The 21,038-nt window shown below is 39.4% G+C and overlaps 1 protein-coding gene across 1 annotated transcript in view; it reads right to left on the reverse strand.

Moving 5' to 3' along the window:
* arhgdig (Rho GDP dissociation inhibitor (GDI) gamma) overlaps positions 1-6,537 on the reverse strand; it is a 54,266-nt gene extending 47,729 nt beyond the window's left edge. The window contains exon 1 of the mRNA XM_060840240.1: positions 6,465-6,537. Within this exon, the coding sequence (XP_060696223.1) occupies positions 6,465-6,537 (73 nt within the window). The remainder of the gene's footprint in view (positions 1-6,464) is intronic.
* Positions 6,538-21,038: the final 14,501 nt, after the last annotated feature.

Below are 21,038 nucleotides of genomic sequence, written 5' to 3' on the forward strand. Positions count from 1 at the left end.
AGGCTACCCATCAATAGCTGGCCTTTACTGGTCCTGGGTCATTGAGTGACAGAGGGCAAGATTAGGCACTTAAATGATAATTAACTGGCCACTTAAGGGCTTTAACAAGTACAAGGATGGATTTTCTGTCCAACATAACCACAGCTATATAGGAGACTGGATAGGGCAAATGGATCTCATGCAGGCCAGACATTGCATTTCGCAAACTCACCAGCCTTCAAACTCACAGGTAGGAGATTATAATATTTTGGGTACAAGACCATAATTCAGGCTAGCACTTTGGTGCAGTTGTGCACGAATACATCACTGTTATGGTTCAGGTGAAATGTTATATGTTCCTATCCCCTTTCTCAGGCACACACAAGATATCCCTCATCATGAATGGAAGAAGAGCATAAGCTTTGCCAGGCATTCTGACCAACAATTCTCTCTCTCAACCAGTGCCAATAACAAATGATGTGGCCATTTATTCACCACACTTTGTGGGCATTAAGCACCATGTTTCCCACATTACAAGGTGGCTATGACTTCAGAGGTACATCATTGTCTGCAAAGCATTACATCCTGAGGTCATGAAATGTGCTGCGTTGGCCTGTGTTTTTTACTTAAATTAATTTATTACATCACATTTTTTCCAAAAGAAAGCCTGAACTTTCCATGTTTGGTTGGCTGCTCACTCAACATTGTAATTACTTACTGTTTCCAAGTCTGACTATCAGTAGTAATTTGCTGCAATTGTGTTGATTCAGCTTCATTAAACCAGACTCTGGGTGCAGCTTATGCTAATGGAGGTTTGATTTCTGAATGAAGGTCCTACAATTGATCCTGTGTCCTACATTAGCACAAATGTCTCGATGGCTCAGCGACACATTAAAAGCAGGAAATACAAAAAGTAGGCCAAGCATTGTAATACATTAAAGTGACAAATCATGCCGAAGTATTTTTATTCATGTTCCTAGGGATATTTGACAAATTATTTTGTTTGCAAATACAATTTAGTGCAGAGTTGCAGAGAAATACCTTTAGAGAGTCACTGAGTCATAGAGATGTACAACAGGAAACAGGCCCTTCGGTCCAACTCGTCCATGCTGACCAGATATTCCAACCCAATCTAATCCCACCTGCCAGCACCTGGCCCATATCCTTTCAACCCCTTCCTATTCATATACCCATCCAGATGCCTTTTAAATGTTGCAATTGTACATTTGTGTTGACACGAAAAGCAAAAAGGACTGGACCTTCTTCAGTGGATGCACCCCAGAGTTGAATTATAAAATGAGCCCATAATGTACTTCTTTTGAGGTTATGACCACGTATCATCACAACTTTATTAAAATACAGCTACATTAAAAGTTGCTGTTTAATCCCTAAGAGAATCAATATTTATGTAGAAAAGTCAGGAAAGTGAGGTTTATCCACCCAGCCATGACCTCATTGGATAGCAAAGTAGACTTGACAGACTGAATGGTCTACTTCTGCTGCTATATCTAATGGTGTCATATCTTAACAGCAACAATCAAAGACTTAACAAGGTATCACATCCTCTAAGTATGCACATTCGGCACAGCATACTTAGGACCTGGTCATCTGGGAGACTTTTCAATTTTTAACATGAATCATGCTTAGGCCATAAACATGCATTAAATGAAGCAAAAAAAAACTAAATTTTGCAGCAAAACACCATAAAAAAAGCTTTCTTCCCTCTGTGTCTAGAACTCTGGTCACATAAGATACCTTCCAAATAAGCCTAATTTGAGGATATTTGCTTATGAGTGTTGCAGGTGTGGCCATGTTTGTGGGCCGAAAGATGTTTAATCGTTTATTGGATGAATGGGTGCATAATGTCAAGGTGATTTAGATATACTCTGTATGTTGTATCACTCACTAAGGCCTAATATTCAGTGCTGCAAGCTCTGAAGACTGAAGAATGCAATTAAATACAATTGATTGCAGGTAAAATTCATTTTGGGGAAGCAAAGCATGAGAAATAGCACTTTGCTGCCTTGATTTACAAAGTGTAAAAGGGACTATTTCTTGTTTTGAGCTGCCCCCCATTGATAACATGTTTGACATTTAACAATATTGGAACAACAGAATCACACTCCCAGGAAAGTGTGAGGAAAGATGTTGGAAGAAACTAATGTTAATCAATGGTGTGAAAGTTATATATCTTATTAATGGACAGAAACATAAACAGCAATTTTAATAAAACACTAGAAATCTGTCTCTATGTCGTCCTGTTACATTAGGCAGATGCTTCAGATTTTTAAGTGATGATTTCAGCTTTACATCATTAACAACTTCACATTTCTATAACACCATTATAGGCCATTGCACGGTTTCAGTGATGCAATGCAAAGCAATCAACACTGTTACTAATGGTCTCTTTGCTTTGGAGAATACCATTTTCTAGTTGAACAAATTTATATTTCTTAAACAAAGTGTCCCTAACTGAGAAAACAACAATACTCCCATGCAGCATAAAATACAAGTTCATTTTAAGTCAGTGATGCACTGTTAGGAATATAAATAATTATGCCTACCATGAATTTGTTTCTTGCAATATTATGGGTCATAGATTATCAAATCCTTTTTATTTTATTTAAATAAAATGTCATTAATGACTCTTTTTACAAGTAATTTTGCCTCCTCTGATGTCTCTGTCACTGACTACAGAGAAAACCCAGGCAGTTGCCTGTTAATTTGCACTTCACAAAAAAGAAAACCAGATGTGTTTCCATTCCCTTGACAGACCTGATACTTCAGACAGCGCTCATGGGAATCAGAATTTGCTTATTGCATCATGTTAGTTAACTGGGGTCAAATTTCTTTGTACTCCCTCCCCTGAAAGATGCATATTGAGGTGGTGCTGGGGGCCTGAAAATGACAACATCAGATGGTGTGTCAATTTTAGTGTGCCAGAGCAGGGTAGAGAGGGCTGGAATCACATCCTCCTCTACATTGGGCCAATTGTATGTGTTAAGGGAGAGGTGGAATATTTAAAGGAGTAAAGATTTAAGCACCTGTCTGTTTCAGGATAGCTGAGGGGAAGGGATAGACAATGGGGAAACCAGTCAATGGGTCAATGGGCATCACCCAGTCCGTAATAAAGGCAGTAGGACAAAGGAGAATTGTTCAGGTCATACAGATTGGAGAGTGGCAAAAGTAAATCCACTATTTAAAATGGGAAGGAGAAAACACACAGGGATTACAGATCAGTTAGCACAACATGTAGTGGAAAAGCCACAATCTATTATAAAAGGTATAACAACAGAAAATTTGGAAAACATCAATGGGATGAGAAAACGCTAGTAGGGGCTTATGAAAGAGAAATCATGCTTAACAAATCTATAGAGTTTTTTTGAGAATGTAACTAGCAGAATAGATCACCGAGAACCAGTGGATGGGGTGTATTTGGATTTTCAGAAAGTTTTTAATATGGTCCTTCATAAGAGATTTGTGGGCAAAATTAAAGGTCATATGATTGTGTATAATAAATTGGGATAGATCAAGAATTGGTTAACAGAGGAAATGGAGATTGTGAACAAGTGGCAGCCAATGACTAGTGGGATTGTGCAAGGATCAGTGCTTGGATATTCATGATTGTTAAATGACCTGGATATGGAAACAAAATGCAACATCTCCAAATTTGTTGATGACACAAGGCTTGGGGGTGTTGTGGGGGGGGTGGGGGCCAAGGTTTGATGGTTTGATGTGAGTTGTGAAAAGGATGCAAAGGGCTTCAAGGTGATTCAGCCAAGTTGAGTGAGTGGGCAAACACATGGCAGAGGCAGTATAATGCAAGTAATTGTGAAGCTATATACTTCAGTGTGAAAAGCAGTAACTTGTATTTTAATTAAGGGTATTATTTAAATGGTGGTATATTGAAAGATGTGAATATACTAAGGGATCTGGGTGTCCTTGTACACCAGGCAATGAAAATGGACAGGTACGTGTAGTCAACAATTAAAAAGGAAGATGATATATTGGCTCTCATTGCAAGAGGATTTGAGTTCAGAAGGAATGTCTTACTGCAGTTATGTAGAACCTTGGTGAGACAACATCTAAAATATTTCAAGGAGTTTCAGTCTTCCTAAGAAAGGATTTACTTGTCTTGGGGAGAGTACAACAGGGGTTCACTGGGTTGATGCAGAGGATGGCAGGACTGTCCTATGAGGAGAAATTGGTTGAACTGGATCAACTGTTTTCATTTACTCTCCTCAACCTCTCCTGACTGTAAAACATCTGGGAACCTGGTGGGAATCTTTCAAGGCCCTGACTTCATCTGTCAAGCTTCAAAACCATCTAAGAAACTATAGGTCTGTAACAAAAGAGACTGAGATAATTACAATTGTTAAAATTATAATGATTTTAATTGGGATCCACACTCTGATATTAAGAAAATCCTTCTTACATACAAACATACTAATCATGCCCAGTAAACGGAACATATCAGTTCTGTTCATGACAGGACCTCGCTATACACAATTTGACTTTTGTATTTCCTATATTACAATGTAATTACACTTCACAAAAGATTACTTCACAGCTGCAAAGTCCTTTGGGACACATGGTGGTTTTGAAAGGTACTATATAAATGCAAGTATTTTCTTCTGTCAAATCAACTTATGCACTGCATAATTCTAACATAAGAGGAGTTATAAGGAGGGTAATTGAATCTCTCTTGAGTGTTTTCTTTCTTCTCTGTATCTCTGCAGGAAATAATCCCAGTGATGGCATTCCCAATTATCTTTCCTTTGTAAAAGCATTGATTACTTTCCAGGAGAGAAGTCATTGTTATCAAAGTACTGAGGTGTGGAAAACACTGAAAAGTATATTGCTCCCTCAGACTTTAAAACAGATTTAATTTTGCCTACAATCTGAGAAGCAGAATAAAGCAGCCACAGTAAAGACTTGAATCCAGTGTGAAACAAAATGTGAGGGGGCAAGTTTCAAACCACACATGAAGCATTAGTTCAACACATTCATACTGCAGCCAGCTGATCAAGGGTCTACCTAGATCTCTGATGGACATTTTAAATTCACCTACAATTAGCTGAAATACTCAGATAATGCAAACATTGGGAGAAGCTTTATCCAGGCCGTATGAGCAGAGATATCCCTTACAGGGCGCAATACTAAGATTTCAGCTAAGCAGGATAAACAGAGTGTTACAATGTTTAAATTCTAACTTAGATTCTGATTTGAAACAGTCAAAGTGAACAGTGCCTCAGAATCAACAGCAGCAAATGGGGTATCACTTTTAAGACAACCGTATTCTTATAACTGAACAGTTAGAAAACAAAATGGTGCAGAATTCACAGCCTAGGAATAATAATTGTGAGGAGTTAACTTGAGATTAATTTTCCTATTGAATCCGCAAAATGATGGGCTGAATAGTCTTCTTTTGCACTGTAACAATTTTGTGTTCCTGTGATTTAACCCTCATTGTTCCAACCATGAAATCGACACACTGAAAGCCTGTAGCTACACATGTGATAGCCCTGCCTTAAACTGCACCATATGTTAATCAGAATAGACACTTTTGGAGGGACATGCAGCTATAATGTTGTACCTCAAATGTCTTGTTGCATCATTTCCTTTGGTAGCTTACACCAAACATTATCACCTTTAAGTATAAATCTACATTACTGATGAAAAATACTTCTCATTGTTAAACTACTTCATTACAACTGCATCATGGTGATATTTTATGTTCCAGAGACTTCACATGCCCCAGGTAATGTGAGTGCAATCGCCAATCAGCTCGGTTCAGTTGGAGAAAGCCATGACATAAGAATTTTCAGTGTTCAAGATTATCATTAGGTTTCAAAACATAGCTTTTTGACTTAAGTGAATCTGATAGGTTAAACAAGGTTCTAAATGGATCAGATTTCAAACTGCTAAGAAAAAAGGACGCTCATAAAATTCAGTAGTTTTGTTTTCACAGATACACACAGAGTTAGAAATATCAAGCTTTACTAAAGTAAATGGAATTGGGGTTAAGCATAATTCTTGAGCTGTCATCATAGTAGCCCATCACATGACTGTAGCTAGTCACCAGATATATTTCTTGAGCCTTATTCAATACATTAAGAAGTATTATCTCAAATATTGGATGTAATGCTGAGAAACAGAAAGTTATTTCTCCTCTGCAAGATGCATATGGGTGTGGTTTACCAATGTTAATTTACACATATATATATAGCACATTACATCACAAAGTAACATTAGTATAATACAACTTCATGCCAAGGGCTAAATTAATAAGCCATCTGATCAGAAATGTGAAAAGAACTGGAATATTTAACAGAGACATTAAGGAGAATCTGCTCAGTCAGCAGTGAAGAGTGCAGGCTTTGCTCTTACAGGGAATCCACGGTATAGCTCTTCAAACAAAGGATGGGCTTCTGGGTTTGAAATTTTAACAGCACAGAACAGTAATTTAAAAACTCTTGCCTCACCTTTGTAGCATACTGTCAACCACATAAGTTCCAGGAGCTGGCTGCCAAACTCACATACATCCAAACCCAGCATGGTAATCTGTCTCCAAGCAGTGTGGATGCTGTCTCACTCAAAAACGGATACAATAAAAAAAACAACCAGAGCAAAATGTTTTTTACACTGCACCCATAAAGTATATGAAGAGAAAAATATCTAAAAAGAAAAGTAATCCTGGATATGAGAAATTTCACATGCTACACATTGACTGCAATGGAACTGTAATGTAAAAATCCTATTCGTCTGCAGACGCTATTGATTTGCTAGCTGCCCTAATGCTATGCTGCTCTCAACTCCCATCAGTCATTATCTCGCAGATGTCTATGATCTCATCTCCCTCCCACCACATGCAGCGCACACTTGAATACAAACACAATGCTTCCCCATGTAGAGAGAATATGTAATGCTCCCAATTCACCGACTGGTGTTTGTAATCCTGAGGTTTGTACAACCCTGTTACGCTACCTGGGAGAAAACAATAATATATCCGCTCCAGCAGTGTTAAAGGAGCAATGCAATAGTCCTCTCCCCACAGAAAAATTAAGAAATCCTATGTCTTTAATCTATGCTCCCCCATTTCCTGAACTCTGCCTTATATTTTATTCTTTCACACAAAAAGTAAGTGTAAAATTGTTATTAGGGTGATTTAATGAAACTAAGGATAATTTGCTCTTGTTTATGCCAAAGTCAATCCTTACAAATATACTGAGACCATTGTTTTCATTTTCTCATTATCTCCCCCCTCCATTACAATGCATCACCTGGTCACAACTGCATACGATTAAAAATAGTAATGCATATACTTTTAAAAACCACATTAAATTTTCATGCACCAAAATACTATTGTAAGCATTTTGCTGCCAGATGTATTAAAGCCCCTCTAAGCATGACAAATCTGCTACAAGTGAAATGATATTTGAAAGTATATTCTGCATAATTTATAGGCTCAACCATAAACAAGAATGCAGAACATTTTGAATTAGCTTCTCCCAGCGAGCGGACATCGCATTATGTGCATGTCAATGATGATTTCTTTACATTATAATTACAGTACCAGCAGCTTTTTTGTGGACTACATCAGCAACATGACTTAAGCTGTTACACACAAGACTGGGCTCAACAAGGTTGAAAATTGCATGATTATGGCTATCGATCATTCAAGCTCACTTGCTTCGGTTTGGTTTCTAATCAGAGCTCTTTCGAGCCACTTGATGAAGTAGGATGTGAGGGCTGGGATTTCCATCTCACAGGACGGAAAAAGTGACATCATTCTGCTCCTAATGTATTTCTTCTTGCTAATCAGAGGCAGACTACTGGCAGTTTTGTAGCAGTTTCTAAGCAGTTGGCCCTGTGAAAATGGAGGAATTACATGTGTTATATTGTGAGGTACACACATTTTGTTCACAGAACTGAGCAGAATCAAACATGTCCCCATTCATCCAGCAATACAACAGGCTCCCTCCCAGGTCGTGATACTACCTTCACTAGTTAACATCCCTGCCTCCCACTGATGGGTGTGAGAGAGAATCAGTGAACAGGACTAAAGATTTAAGGTCCAAATTTCACCCTTGAGACAAATAGTGGCAGTTGGGTATTCTTGGGTCAGCCTGCCTAATTCAGGCAAGGCGAGACTTTCATCACTGGGCAGTTACTGCTGGCTGCAATCAGGTTCAGAGACAATCAAGGGCAGATATTTAAAAGGCTAAACTAGTTCAACTTCCTCACATTAACAATAAAAACAGAAGGGCCTTGTAGAATCCCATCCCATGCACTCATTCACACCCTTAGCCCCTAAGCTCTTCACAAAACCCATCCAACCCACCTTCTGCTCTCCTCATAACTTACATTGTCCATCAAACTTTCTGTGTAAAATGTATGTCCTCCAAACAAGTTCCATGGCCTGTTTTATCAGACAATACCCATCACTCACCCTATCTATTTTGCCTTATAGCCTCCTATCCAGCCTTGCCCTTCCAGTCATTTCCCACAACCCTGTCATCTCCCGTGCCAGGCCAGGAAATTTACATCTATTCATCCATAATACACTTTATATCATTAAACAGCCTCATATTGACAGTTAAATTCATTTTGAAATTCTTTTAATAAATTATTGATACTCTCTATTATGTTTTAAAAGGAATTCCTTCTTAATATAAGCTAATAAAAGTGTTGATCATCCAAACCCTTTAAACTTTCAATAGCTGACATGGCACAAACGCTTTTTTAAAAAATGTAAAATTATTAGCAAAGGTCAGAGAGTCAGAGTTGTCTATCAAGTAGGGCCTCAGGTTTTTCAAGAGAATAGTGGTGCTTGATCTCTCACCAAAGTCTGAATATACATGCTCGCCTAAGAGACCAAACAACTATTACTCTCTCGAAATGGGGCAAGTCACTTCATTAACATATTTAATTTGTGTTGATGTGCTGTAACCAGGAGCTTGACTTAAGAATCACTGATATTAGAGAAGCTTCTTTCAGGGGTCAGGAATCTGAGCAGTAAAAGGGATGAAGGAGCAGCCAGTGCCACAGAACAGGCTTGATCTTGAAAGAAATGCACCATAAAACTCTCATATCTTTGCCTCTCCTTCTATGAATCAAGATCAGTAAGAATGGTCCCACTGGCTTTGAAGAAAACCTTCAAATTCTCTGATGGCCAACTTTTGTCATCTTCCCTTCATATCACAACCTCCCTCCTCCCCCTCCATTTCAGCCTCCTCCTCAAACACCATTTGCCAACCTCTCCCAAAACATCCATTGTCATTGTTGGGGATCATCGTCAAGTCTCCTAGTTATGGCCTCCCGTTATTAATTTCCATCCCTTGCATCAGACAAGCTATCAATGTGGATGACTGATCAACAAGAATGGGTCAAAAAATAATGAGGCCACAGCTTAAAGTTTTATTGGAAATCTGCATTCTCAGCCTCAGGTGGTTCTTCAGCATTTCTGATTTTGCCCATAGTTTCCCTACATCCTGTAAATGTCAGAACCCCCATGTATTACATTGTTCCCTCTCTGTCCTTTGACCCCAGTCTCCAGTTTCCCATCCCCTCTTCACCCAACAATGAATTCCCTAACAATTTAAACATCGACCCTTCTTCTGAAATCTCTCAATCATCCCCTCCCTATCCACTTCCAGCTCAACTCATCAATGAGACTTCTCGTACTCTCTTTCTGAATTTCCTCGCCATTCAACACTGGTTCACACAACTTCCTTTCCTGATTACCATGTTAATAATATTGACCGTACTAGCTAATATTTATTTTCTGCCCAGTATTTCACCATGACATGTGACATGCTTGATCTAAACAGGTCTCCTTGTTAACAGCTATATAAATGCTGACATTGAAATAATACCATAAATTATAATCAATATTTTAAATGGTTACTTATCATTTTACATTAAGTTCTCCATTATGATAGCATAAAAAAATTACAATTATTAAGTTTGACATTAGCAGAAAGGTTCATCGTACTGCATTTTCTGATGGAATGCAGATATTTTATTTAGTGAATTAATTAATTTGGCAGCTGTAGCTATTGGAATGTATGTATATCCAATCACACCAATGTTAAAATGGCAAACACCTTGTGACTTATATAAAGACAATATAGTAATGGAACTTCAAAGTTAATAGGAGTGAAAGTCAATCTTGTTGCAACCACTCTTCAGTGCAAAATAGATATCAACCCTTTCGCAATTTGGTTCTGTGTCAAGTTGTCTAATTCTAAAGCCTACCCATCATATGAGGTAGAAACAGGCTATAGAAACAACAATTATGTTCAGTTTCTGGTCAGATGTGGCTAGTGGGCCTATAAGTTTTTTTGCCTCCTTTGACTCTTAAAACTTTCTCAAGGTATGTGAGAGTCTTCAGGATAATTGTTTTTAAACACAGTGTATTGCTGGGTCTGCTATTGGAGAATAAAATTAACCAGAGCTGCACCAGAAAGGAAAAGACATGGAGATGCTACATGAAAGGATAAAAAAAAAGGAACTGACTCACAATGCATATATTCAGGAACTGGAATTTGTTACAAATCTGAGTAGGTGTACTATGTGAGACACATCTCCTTCATAATGGTGATAACCACTGAGCTCTCTTCCATGTTGCAGGATCAACAGGAGTTTGCATCAGGATTGTAAACAATTAAGGTGACGATACAGCCCTTAAGCTTAGATCAAAGGCTCTTGGTTTGTACAGGTGACTTAACCATCTTGACAATTTGGAGGTGTCTTCGAATCCAGGTCCATACCAAGTTGCTTGCTAATCCTTTACCCGAGAAAGTGATCAGTCCTAAGACATATACCTGGTGTAGAAAAACAGGAAGATCAGGATGACAGCAAACACATTAGATGTAAGGCAGAAAAATCATCGAGCAGAAATTTACTTATATCATTCTTCCACTTTCAAATGAGCCAAAATAAATTCCTCCCTTCAAGGTCCTTACATCCCAACACATTAATGCTCTCTGATCTACGCCATTTTCACTTCTTTCATGATGTGTGAGTATCACTGACATCACATTGTTAACTGTCCTTGAGAAGATAATGTTGAGCTGCCTTCTCAAACTGCTGCAGTTTATCTGGACTAGGGATCAGTGCCTTTGGGAAGGGGAGTCTAGGATTTTGACCCAGTGACAGTGAAGGAAAGATGGCAGGAATCGTCATTCAGCTTTTCTAGCTGTCCTGGACCTGATCTGACCTCTATTTGCAATGTCTAATGTCTCCTCCTCTATTTGCAAAAAAAAAACATGCAAGTATGCTGTCTGTCTCATGTGTGTCTGTCTACTCCCCTGTATCCCTGTACCTTGCAGTATCTTCTCCTATAAGATAATAAGGACTGTTTTAGTGTTTTGAGGACTTGCATATCAGGATAAATGTGGGAGAGCTGTGGCAAAGTAAATACAGTAATCATGAGGGTGGTAACCAGTACAGAATGGGGCAGGACCAATAAAAAGAGGTGGAGTGAAACATGTTACAGTGATAGGAGGAGAGTGAAGGGCAAGTGGAGAGGCATGTTTTCAGAGTAGTGGGGCTATAGGTGACAGGACCCAGGAGAGTAACAGAATAAAGAGTTGGGAGTCTTATATGAGCAACTTTAGCCAGGTCAGCAAGCTTCTTCCTTCATTAAAACCAAACCTGGCACCAACTTTGTCACTTGTGCCCGGCCTCTAAACTGGAGACCCTTCTGAACAAGCACTTCCTCCGTTTTATGAAATGACTACTACTTCGATTTTTCAAAGTTTGTTTGGGTTTATTTTTCAAAGTAACGCTGAATATTGTGAGACAGAACAAGTTTTTCAAAAATAAAACCTCGTTTAAGACTAAGTTATTTTGCAGCCAATCGCCTTTGGATCAATGGCATGTTTCAATACAAATTGGCTCTCTGTACCCACAATCAACCTTCTCCCATCACCCCCACCACCTGCAAACTATATCAAGAGTAGAAGTGAACAAAAGCCTGTGGCTTGCTCAGATAACGAAGAGAGAAGAATGGAAAGCAAATTCACAACTCGCAGTAACCGGTTCTATATTGGAATTGGCAGACTCATGGGAGCTTGTCATCTGTACAATGCAAAGGAACCTGAAAGGAAAGACAGTTTAAAATAAGTGAAATAAATAATTCAACATTGTGTCACTAATGCTGTATTTGTATAACCATTTTTGTGTCAATGCAAGACAGTTTTGGATGGGAATGAATGTAAACTGACAGTCTAACTCACAACTAAAGACCTAAAGTGTGGAACCTCCTCTAGGAAACTAACTCATAACAGCCTGAAAGACCTAAAGGGTGTAAATCCAGACCAAGGCACACCAACAAGTAGATTTCTTGTAATTATTGCAAATTGTTCCATGCATTTTGCCATCAAAATCAGGCTCTGATCATTAGGAACACTTTCTGCTTTAAAGGAGTGAGTATACTTCCAAAATAGCTAATCTTATTATGTCTAAACTCTAGTTGCTCAAACAGTTGTGCTGTTGTCATTAAACTGTAATGCAATAAATATTATAACCTGTGCTCATTTTAATCATTGTATACAATGCTTGGCTAATCTTTAAAACCAGCATTGTAACAATTCAGAAATAGTTGGAAAAACGCACAGGTCTGCAGCAACTGTGGAGAGAAAGCAGAGTCAACATTGCACGTGCAGGGAACTTTCTTCAGTTCTGACCTGCTGAGTTTCTCCAGTTTTTTTTCTGTTTTTGTTTCTGATTTCCAGCATCCACAGTTCTTTATTTATTGTAACAATTCAAAAGTTTTGTAATACACCACATCCATAAGTCAGAAGAAATATTGCCTGGTCTGCATTGTGTGCTTATGTTTCAGTGAGAGACCACAAGGTTAAAACCAAAAGAAATCGAAATACAGTCTATTAAGCCAGGTTTCTGTCTAGGATCTGAGTTGGATGGTAATGACATCAGTTGGGATCATAACAGTGTGCACAATGATTGGAATGGTTGCCAAGTAGGGAACACTTGTCAGTGAAGAACTGAGCTGGAGCATCATGGAGCAGATTTGCAGGACAAATGTCAAGGAGAAAGATTACTCCATTTTTTTGGTGTGCAGCTATCCATATCTTCTAAACATGTGCTTCTGTAGTGTCTTACATAGTCTAGAGTGCATGAGATGGTCTAGCAATAACCACTTTCTGGTCTAACAATAATAATCTCGTGTAGTGAAGAAGATGGAGTTAATTGTATCTCTGGGATTATTTGCATGTTGTAAGAAAAGGACCTACATTATTACAAAAGTGGTGAAAGAATGAAAGTTTAAATCTCTCTCGCATGAGACCTACTTTACTCTTTCACCAAGTCCTCATTATGTCATCAGAGGATGGTAATGAATACATCTGATCATGAATTAAAACTTCTAGACCCACACACAACTTTTCTTCCAAACCTTTTCAGTTAACTATTATTGTTATACCTTTTTTAAATATCATCACATTTGCCACTATTCCACATCCTCCCAAGTCTTTGACTTTATAAATACAGATGATCCAGAGATTTTACTATTCCTCCTGGACTTCTTCTCTTCAGACTTGGAAAAATGTTAATTTTTTGGGTAGAAAATCATTGTCTTGGGATCGTCTTTATTGTCGTTTGAAATCTAATGTCTTCTTCTGAACTGGTGGACATTTAATCGCTCATATTTCCAGCCCTGTTACAGCAGGTGTATTTCTTTCCAGTATCTTGAATCTTTAGACATTGCTCCTCTCTTGTTAGTGTTTTTTTTCCACCTCATAAGTTCTACATATTCAATTTGTATGAGTGGAGTTTTGCTCCAAACTTGCCTACAGATCAGTGCAGAAGTCAGTAGACATTGTTCTTCAACTGATTGATTAGTTTGGACTTCCTTGTTCACCCACTGTGCTTGAACTATTGGCGAAACTAATTTGTTCGGTTCTTAAATTGTGTTAACTGAAGATTCCTTCTTGCTTGACATGAAATCCAATGCAGGGGGGATTCTTCGTTGGAAAGTAAGGACCTTGGATATTCAACCTGAAACTTATCTCTTCCCAGTCAACTCAGAATCGTAATGCGTAACTTGGATTTATTATTTGTTCACTGTGCTGTGCTGTAATCTGACTCAATTCAGTTGTCGATTCTTCAGTTGCTTTTGAGTGGGACATACTGTTCTGTTGCTGCCTGTTTGCTTCATTTTCTTTTTGAAGTTTCTTGGCACTTCAAATCAGAATTCTCTTCAGTTCACACAGCAATGGAAAACATTTCTGCCAAATGAGTATGGTTATAGCTTTCCAACTCATTCATAGCATTCAACAAATTTCCTATTTCAATGCTATTAATCTCAGAGGATTTTGCATTTTCTTTAGATTCCATCATGAGCTTACACCACACTATAAAATTATCTGTCAATTATTGCTTGAATTTTTTTTTGTTAAACCCTTTCCAGCTTTTGAATACGATTAAGGTCAGTATGTAACTTTCAATTGTAAATTACTGGTTATGAAGTACATATAGCTGATTCCTGAAGAAGGGCTTATGCCCGAAACGTTGATTCTCCTGCTCCTTGGATGCTGCCTGACCTGCTGCGCTTTTCCAGCAACACATTTTCAGTTCTGTCCTGGTGGCGATTGGAGGGGCGGGGTTCAAGGGCGGAGGAGCGGGAAGTGGAGGAGACACAGTGGAGAGCATTGTCAACCACGTCTGAGGGGAAATTGCGGTCTTTGAAGAAGGAGGCCATTTGGGTTGTTCGGTATTGGAATTGGTCCTCCAGGGAGCAGATGCGGCGAAGGCGAAGGAATTGGGAATATGGGATGGCATTTTTAAAGCGCTCCTCCGCCCTTGAACCCTGCCCCTCCAATCGCCACCAGGACAGAACCCCAGTGGTCCTCACCTACCATCCCACCAACCTCCAGATACATCGTATCATCCTTCGTCATTTCTGCCACCTCCAAACAGACCCCACCATCAAGTATATATTTCCCTCCCCATCCCTATCAGCGTTCCAGAAAGATCACTCCCTCCGCGACTCCCTCATCAGATCCACACACCCCCACCAACCCAACCTCCACTCCTGGCACCTTCCCCTGCAACCGCAAGAAATGCAAAATTTGCGCCCACATCTCCCCCCTCACTTCCCTCCAAGGCCCCAAGGGATTATTCCATATCAGTCAGAAATTCAACCGCACCTCCACACACATCATTTACTGCATCCGCTGCACCTGATGTGGCCTCCTATACATTGGGGAGACAGGCCTCCTACTTGCAGAACGTTTCAGAGGACACCTCTGGGACACCCACACCAACCAACCCAACCGCCCTGTGGCTGAACACTTTAACTCCCCCTCCCACTCCTTGGCCTCCTCCATTGCCAGACCATGGCAACACGACACCTGGAGGAAGGGCACCTCATCTTCCGCCTAGGAACTCTCCAACCACAAGGGATGAATGCAGATTTCTCCAGCTTTCTCATTTCCCCTCCCCCCCACCTTTTCCCTGTCCCAACCCTCAGACTCCGCACTGCCTTCTTGACCTGCAATCTTCTTCCTGACCTCTCCGCTCCAAACCCCTCTCCAGCCTATCACCCTCACCTTAACCTCCTTCCATCTATTGTATTCCCAATGTCCCTCATTCAAGTCCCTCCTCCCTACCTTTTATCTTAGCCTGCTTGGCACACCCTCCTCATTCCTGAAGAAGGGTTTATGCCCGAAACGTCGGTTCTCCTGTTCCTTTGATGCTGCCTGACCTGCTGCGCTTTTCCAGCAACACATTTTTAAGCTCTGATCATCATCTGCAGTCCTCACTTTCTCCTATGAACAGTAATTTGTCAACCAAGATTTGATATCCAATAATACTGCGATGCTTGCTCTCACATTAATTGAAATTCATGAGATGTCCATTGGCAAACGTCAGCTTTCTAAAATGTTCTGCCTGGACCACTGATTTATCTTAGAAAATCTTGCATTTACCTTCTATTGTTGAACTATTCTAGTTCATTTACTTCATCAAAGAGATAGTTCTTTGATCTTTTGCTGGTCTGCAGCTAGATCCTGCTTCAGCACATTTTCTGCAAGTGATTGAATGTTACACAATAAAGGCATTCCATTTCAAAAGTTGACCATTGTTTGTGCCTGTGAATTTCTTTGCTCCACACTATTGGCAAGGACTTTTAGAGTCTGATACATGTCCTTAGCATTGCATTGTCTCATTACATATGTCTTTTGTAGTTAAATACTTTTTATGCACCGTAGAACTGAATGTATTCGCATGACGTTTTGACATAAGTTTGATCTTCACCCTTTTGGATTGAATGTGTTGCTTCTGACCCTTTGCTTCATTTCCCCATCTGAATGGCTTTCTCTCGAGCGATTTTATGAACTCTAATACATTTGACAAAGATGTATCTGTAATATTTACAATAATTCGATTTCATTTGAATTCTGATTTCAAGACATCATAGTCACATGTCTCCCCGAGACTGTAGATATCATTGATGAGATAGACTATGAGTTCCCCTAGACGTGTATTCTTCAGTTTAATCTTGCTTTTTCAGGAAATATATCAGTTCTAAAGCTGACGTAATTGCCAAAGATTTTTGGTGCCGCTTCAAATGCATTTGTTTCTTCTTTAACACCTTGGTGAGCAATAACATCTCCTATACTGTCACTATATTTATAGGATCCATTTGAAAATGTGTTCTATATCTCAAGAATTATTTTCTCTGGGATGTCCAATTTTGTGTTCTATTTGGCTCATCTCTGAAACTAAACCTTCCTAGTAATGTCAATGCTGATGTTATGACTTCCGAATGTGATTAGACATTTCCTCTTTAAGGATTTTATTTGACTGTCATGCCAGTCCTCTTATGCTATGCTGCACTGTTTAAGGGTTTTCTCTGTCTTGGTGGATTTAATGTAAGATGCCCACAATTTTATGGTTGTAATAGAGGATTCCCTTGCTTTATAAAAATGTTTTTCCATTTTTCACAGAGGATTTCCTGAGAAAATGTCCATGTGAGAACAGAATGTTCCAGTCTTTATATTTGCCATGATGGTGGTAAATATATTGGCTTAACCTGCAAGATAAAAGCGAGAAGGTATCACAGCCAGTGGTTAGATGCAGTGTGTAATAGATGACACAGACAGTGGGGTTAATGTGAGAGTAGCAAAATGAAGTAGCATTCCCGCAAAAGCAATCCCTGTTTCTTCACCTTATAGGATGAGGGTCTAACATACAGCACTGTTAGACCCTAAGGGCTGGATCTGACTTATAATGGCCTGTCCTCTCCTGGAAGGAGAGAAAGTAAGGAATTGAGTGAGATAAAAGTGGATCAAACAGCTGTTAGCGATGGTGCAGTTGGGAGAAAGGTATGGAGGTGTTCTGAAGTTGTGACGAGGCAGCACAGAGAGTATGCAGGGATGTAGGAGTTGTGGAGGTAGGGAAGGGGGGAATTAAGAGTGAGTAAGAATAGATGTTGTAGGCAATAACTCGAGTGGCAGAGCAGGGTCAGAGGTGGGTGCATAGCAGAGATACAGTGAATATGAGTTGGTGAAGTAGACTTTAGCACTTACCTTGGTGCACCAGAGAAGATCATTGACCTTCTTAAGGCATTGTTGGCCATTCCTCCAGACTATGGGTACAGCACTGATCTGGTTGGTGACCATGGTCCAATCTGCCCAGCTGTGGTGGCAACACTCTATCCATGAGGACATTCAGGTACCTGCTGGAGAATCATAATGCTATCTTCCCCTTGTCCGGAATGTTCAGAATGACAGAGCGGGGCAGCTTCAGAATCCCAGTGCTCATTCAGGAGTACGGCAGCCTCTTAAAGTGCAAGGGTGCTGTTTTTTTTGGCAGATATCTGCTGAGTGACAAGTTATTCTGGGAATGTTGCATGGTATGATGGGGGCCAGATGAGAGGAAGAACACAAGGGTAGGTAGTTAATGCACCGATGTTTGGTAAGATACTGTGAGAGAACTGACCAAACATTGCTGTGGAAAACCCTCCAAAATACTTGATGCAAAATGGTTTTAGTTAAAAAAAAATGATTTAGCTCTTTGATTTTGTGGTTGATGCAACCTTGTGCATCCATACTTGTGCAATGAAACACACATATTAAGAATTTGCTGTGTAAGTTGCCCTGCCCCTGCAGAACCCTCTCCACACTTGTAACTTACCAAGACGTTTGGCATTAAAACACATATAATTATGTTAGACCTGGCTCATTCAAGTGTATGCTCATTTTAATGGTGTAGCCTTGACCATAATCAAACAACCTCTCAGGAATTTAATTCCTTCAACTTTAATCATGTTTGGAGGTTTTACCGAAAACTAAAAACTAAAGTGCTTTTCTTCACATTTTTTGCTTATTTTATCTTTATCTTAATCCCATCCTACTTCCCCTCTCCTTAATGTGCGCTCTGCATATAATTTTAAATTTCATTAATTATTTAACTTACTTCCTGATTTTGACTCCATGTGCATCAAAGAGAATCCTTCAGTCTGAATGATGCCCTGTTTGCCCTAATCACAGAGTTCCTACCTCCCAAGTCACACTAAGTGAGGCTTAAATGAATGAGGCAGAGGGTTTCCAAGTTCCATACATTTTGAATTGAATGCAACACATTTTTATTGGAAACTTATACAAATGGATTCAACTGTCTATCAAAGTTCAACAAAATAATCTAAACTTAAGAAATTGCAATTTTTGATATTAATAATTGACTATGTGTATGTCATTTATAAATTAGTAGGGACCAGAAAATTTAACCAGTTGGGATTTTATAGCAAAACTATTTTTTTTTCAATTATTCAATAACAATACAGCATTTATTGCCCATTTTTAATTTCCTTGAGAGCAGTTAAGAGTCAACCACATTGCTGTGAGTCTGGAGTCAAACATAGGCCAGACCAGGTAAGGTTGGCAGTTTCCTTCCCTAAAGGGCGTGGATTACCAGATGGGTTTTTCTAACAGTTTAGAATGGATTCATGGTTATCATTAGATACTTTGTTCCAGATTTATTCTTATTGAACTCAAATTCCACCTTCTGCCATGGTAGGATTTGAACATGGGTCCCAGAAACATTAGCTGGATCTCTAGACTAACAGATCAGTGATAATACCACTAGGCCATTTCCACCCTCACCACCCCACCCCCGCAATGCTGATTAAAGCTGCTGATAGAATTCAAATCTTTTTTAACTCTGTTTTATTTGTAAAACGAAATTCCACAAGCAAACCTATGACTCCAATAGGGGGTGGGTTATTCTTCGGAGGGTTGGTGTGGACTTGTTGGGCCGAAGGGCCTGTTTCCACACTGTAGGGAATCTAATCTAATCTAATATTTTGAAACTTGGAACCTTATATATGCTGTTACCAGCAAAGTAGTCCATGAGACTAGTGAATTTTACTGGCACATGTCACAACAGAGGCAATTAACTATTCCAGAAGCAAGAAGGAAGTTACTGGACTGTTCAACACATACAAAGACAATGTATATTGATATAATTCTATTGAAATTGGTCTACAGACAAACCAACATGCTGAGGAGCATGGACTATCAGATAAATCTGGAGTCTACTTAGGTCTGGTTGGTAAGCCCCAACAAGGGGTTTGATGGATGGGTTCAAGAGACTGAAAGGAGAAAGGTTAAATGAGAGTGATATAGGAGTCTGAAATGGTTATTATTTGAGTAAATGCAGTGAGAATTACTCACTGATGGATTCATGGCAACTTGATCAAAGGAAAGATCGCACTTGTTTGAGACAGAGGACATGCAGCTTCTTACGGTATCTGGAGGTCATTTTCTTATAACCTGGAAATAGTTGCAGTAATGCAATAGTCTCATATTGTTTACTCAACAAGAGATCATTTCAAGCTGTAAGGACCCCACAAACAAGCAGGGGATGACCTGGGATATGGGGCACTTCTGACGGGCCGAGTGTCCCACAATGGAAGTCCCCTACTGATTATAGTACATGCCATTAAAGCTGTTGAACTTCTTGGCTAGATAGGCCTCCTCTATGCCTCATTTATAATAATACCTGGAGTGGTGAATTAAGCCCCTTTAGCAATTGATTTGTAATGTAGGATCCTCAGTAGGTCCAATAGTGGCCAGGCTACCGATGCTATTCAAGCCCCATCCCTGTGTAATCGGGAATGAGGTAGTTGGGAGGATGGTTAATATAATGTTGTATCAAATAATGATAATGTAACTGATGATATTACTCTGACATCAACAAACTGAGAGCAAAACAGAGAGATAAGGAGATGTAAAGAGAAAGGATTCTCAGATTCAATAGTACAGAAATTATTCAGTAAGCTGTAATGGATATATGTAAATAAACAGTGTGGCAGTATTGAAGAGAGTGGAAAACTTTATGTTGGAATAAGGATAAGGATGAACTGAAGATGCTTGAGATCAAAAACAGTTTTAACCTGATAAAGCCAGCAACCCCTAAGAGAGTATGTGCAGGCTGCCACATCGAGAGATGCTATGGAGAAACATCTGACTAGGCAAGCAGCAGAGTTCACAAAAAGCATTGCATAAATATTCCAAAAGGCAGGAGATAGCCTCGGAAAACTTTGAAATCAAAACAGCACATCAGAAAGACTCCAGTTAACTGGAAGACTTTGAGTGAAGAAAGTAAAGCTTCAGGTACTCACGTATGTCAGCGTGATGCAGTCATCTAGAAGGATGACAGCTCCAGTAGCAACATTACCATTGTCACTGAAATTCAAAACATGGAAAGCTCACAATGAGACCAGAAAGGGGGGCTTTGGAATCAGCAGTAACAGCACAACAGAACCTGCATGCAGAGGAATAGCTCATCTTTATACACTGCAGAGCTTATATCAGATGATGTTCTCATAAGGCAAATCTTGGAAGAAAGTAGTCACTCTGTTGAAGAAAGAAGTACAAACAGAAGACCACATAATTTCATCAGTCTATGACAGCTTTGTCAGGTTAATCAGAAGAATCTTATTTTTACCAAATAACACAAACAGTAGATTTTAACAGATATCCCACCGCTCCAAGTCAAGATTGCTGACAGCATCGTATCACTTGAAC

The sequence above is a fragment of the Hemiscyllium ocellatum genome, chromosome 20 (genome assembly GCF_020745735.1).
Source record: "Hemiscyllium ocellatum isolate sHemOce1 chromosome 20, sHemOce1.pat.X.cur, whole genome shotgun sequence".
NCBI classification, from domain to species: domain Eukaryota; kingdom Metazoa; phylum Chordata; class Chondrichthyes; order Orectolobiformes; family Hemiscylliidae; genus Hemiscyllium; species Hemiscyllium ocellatum.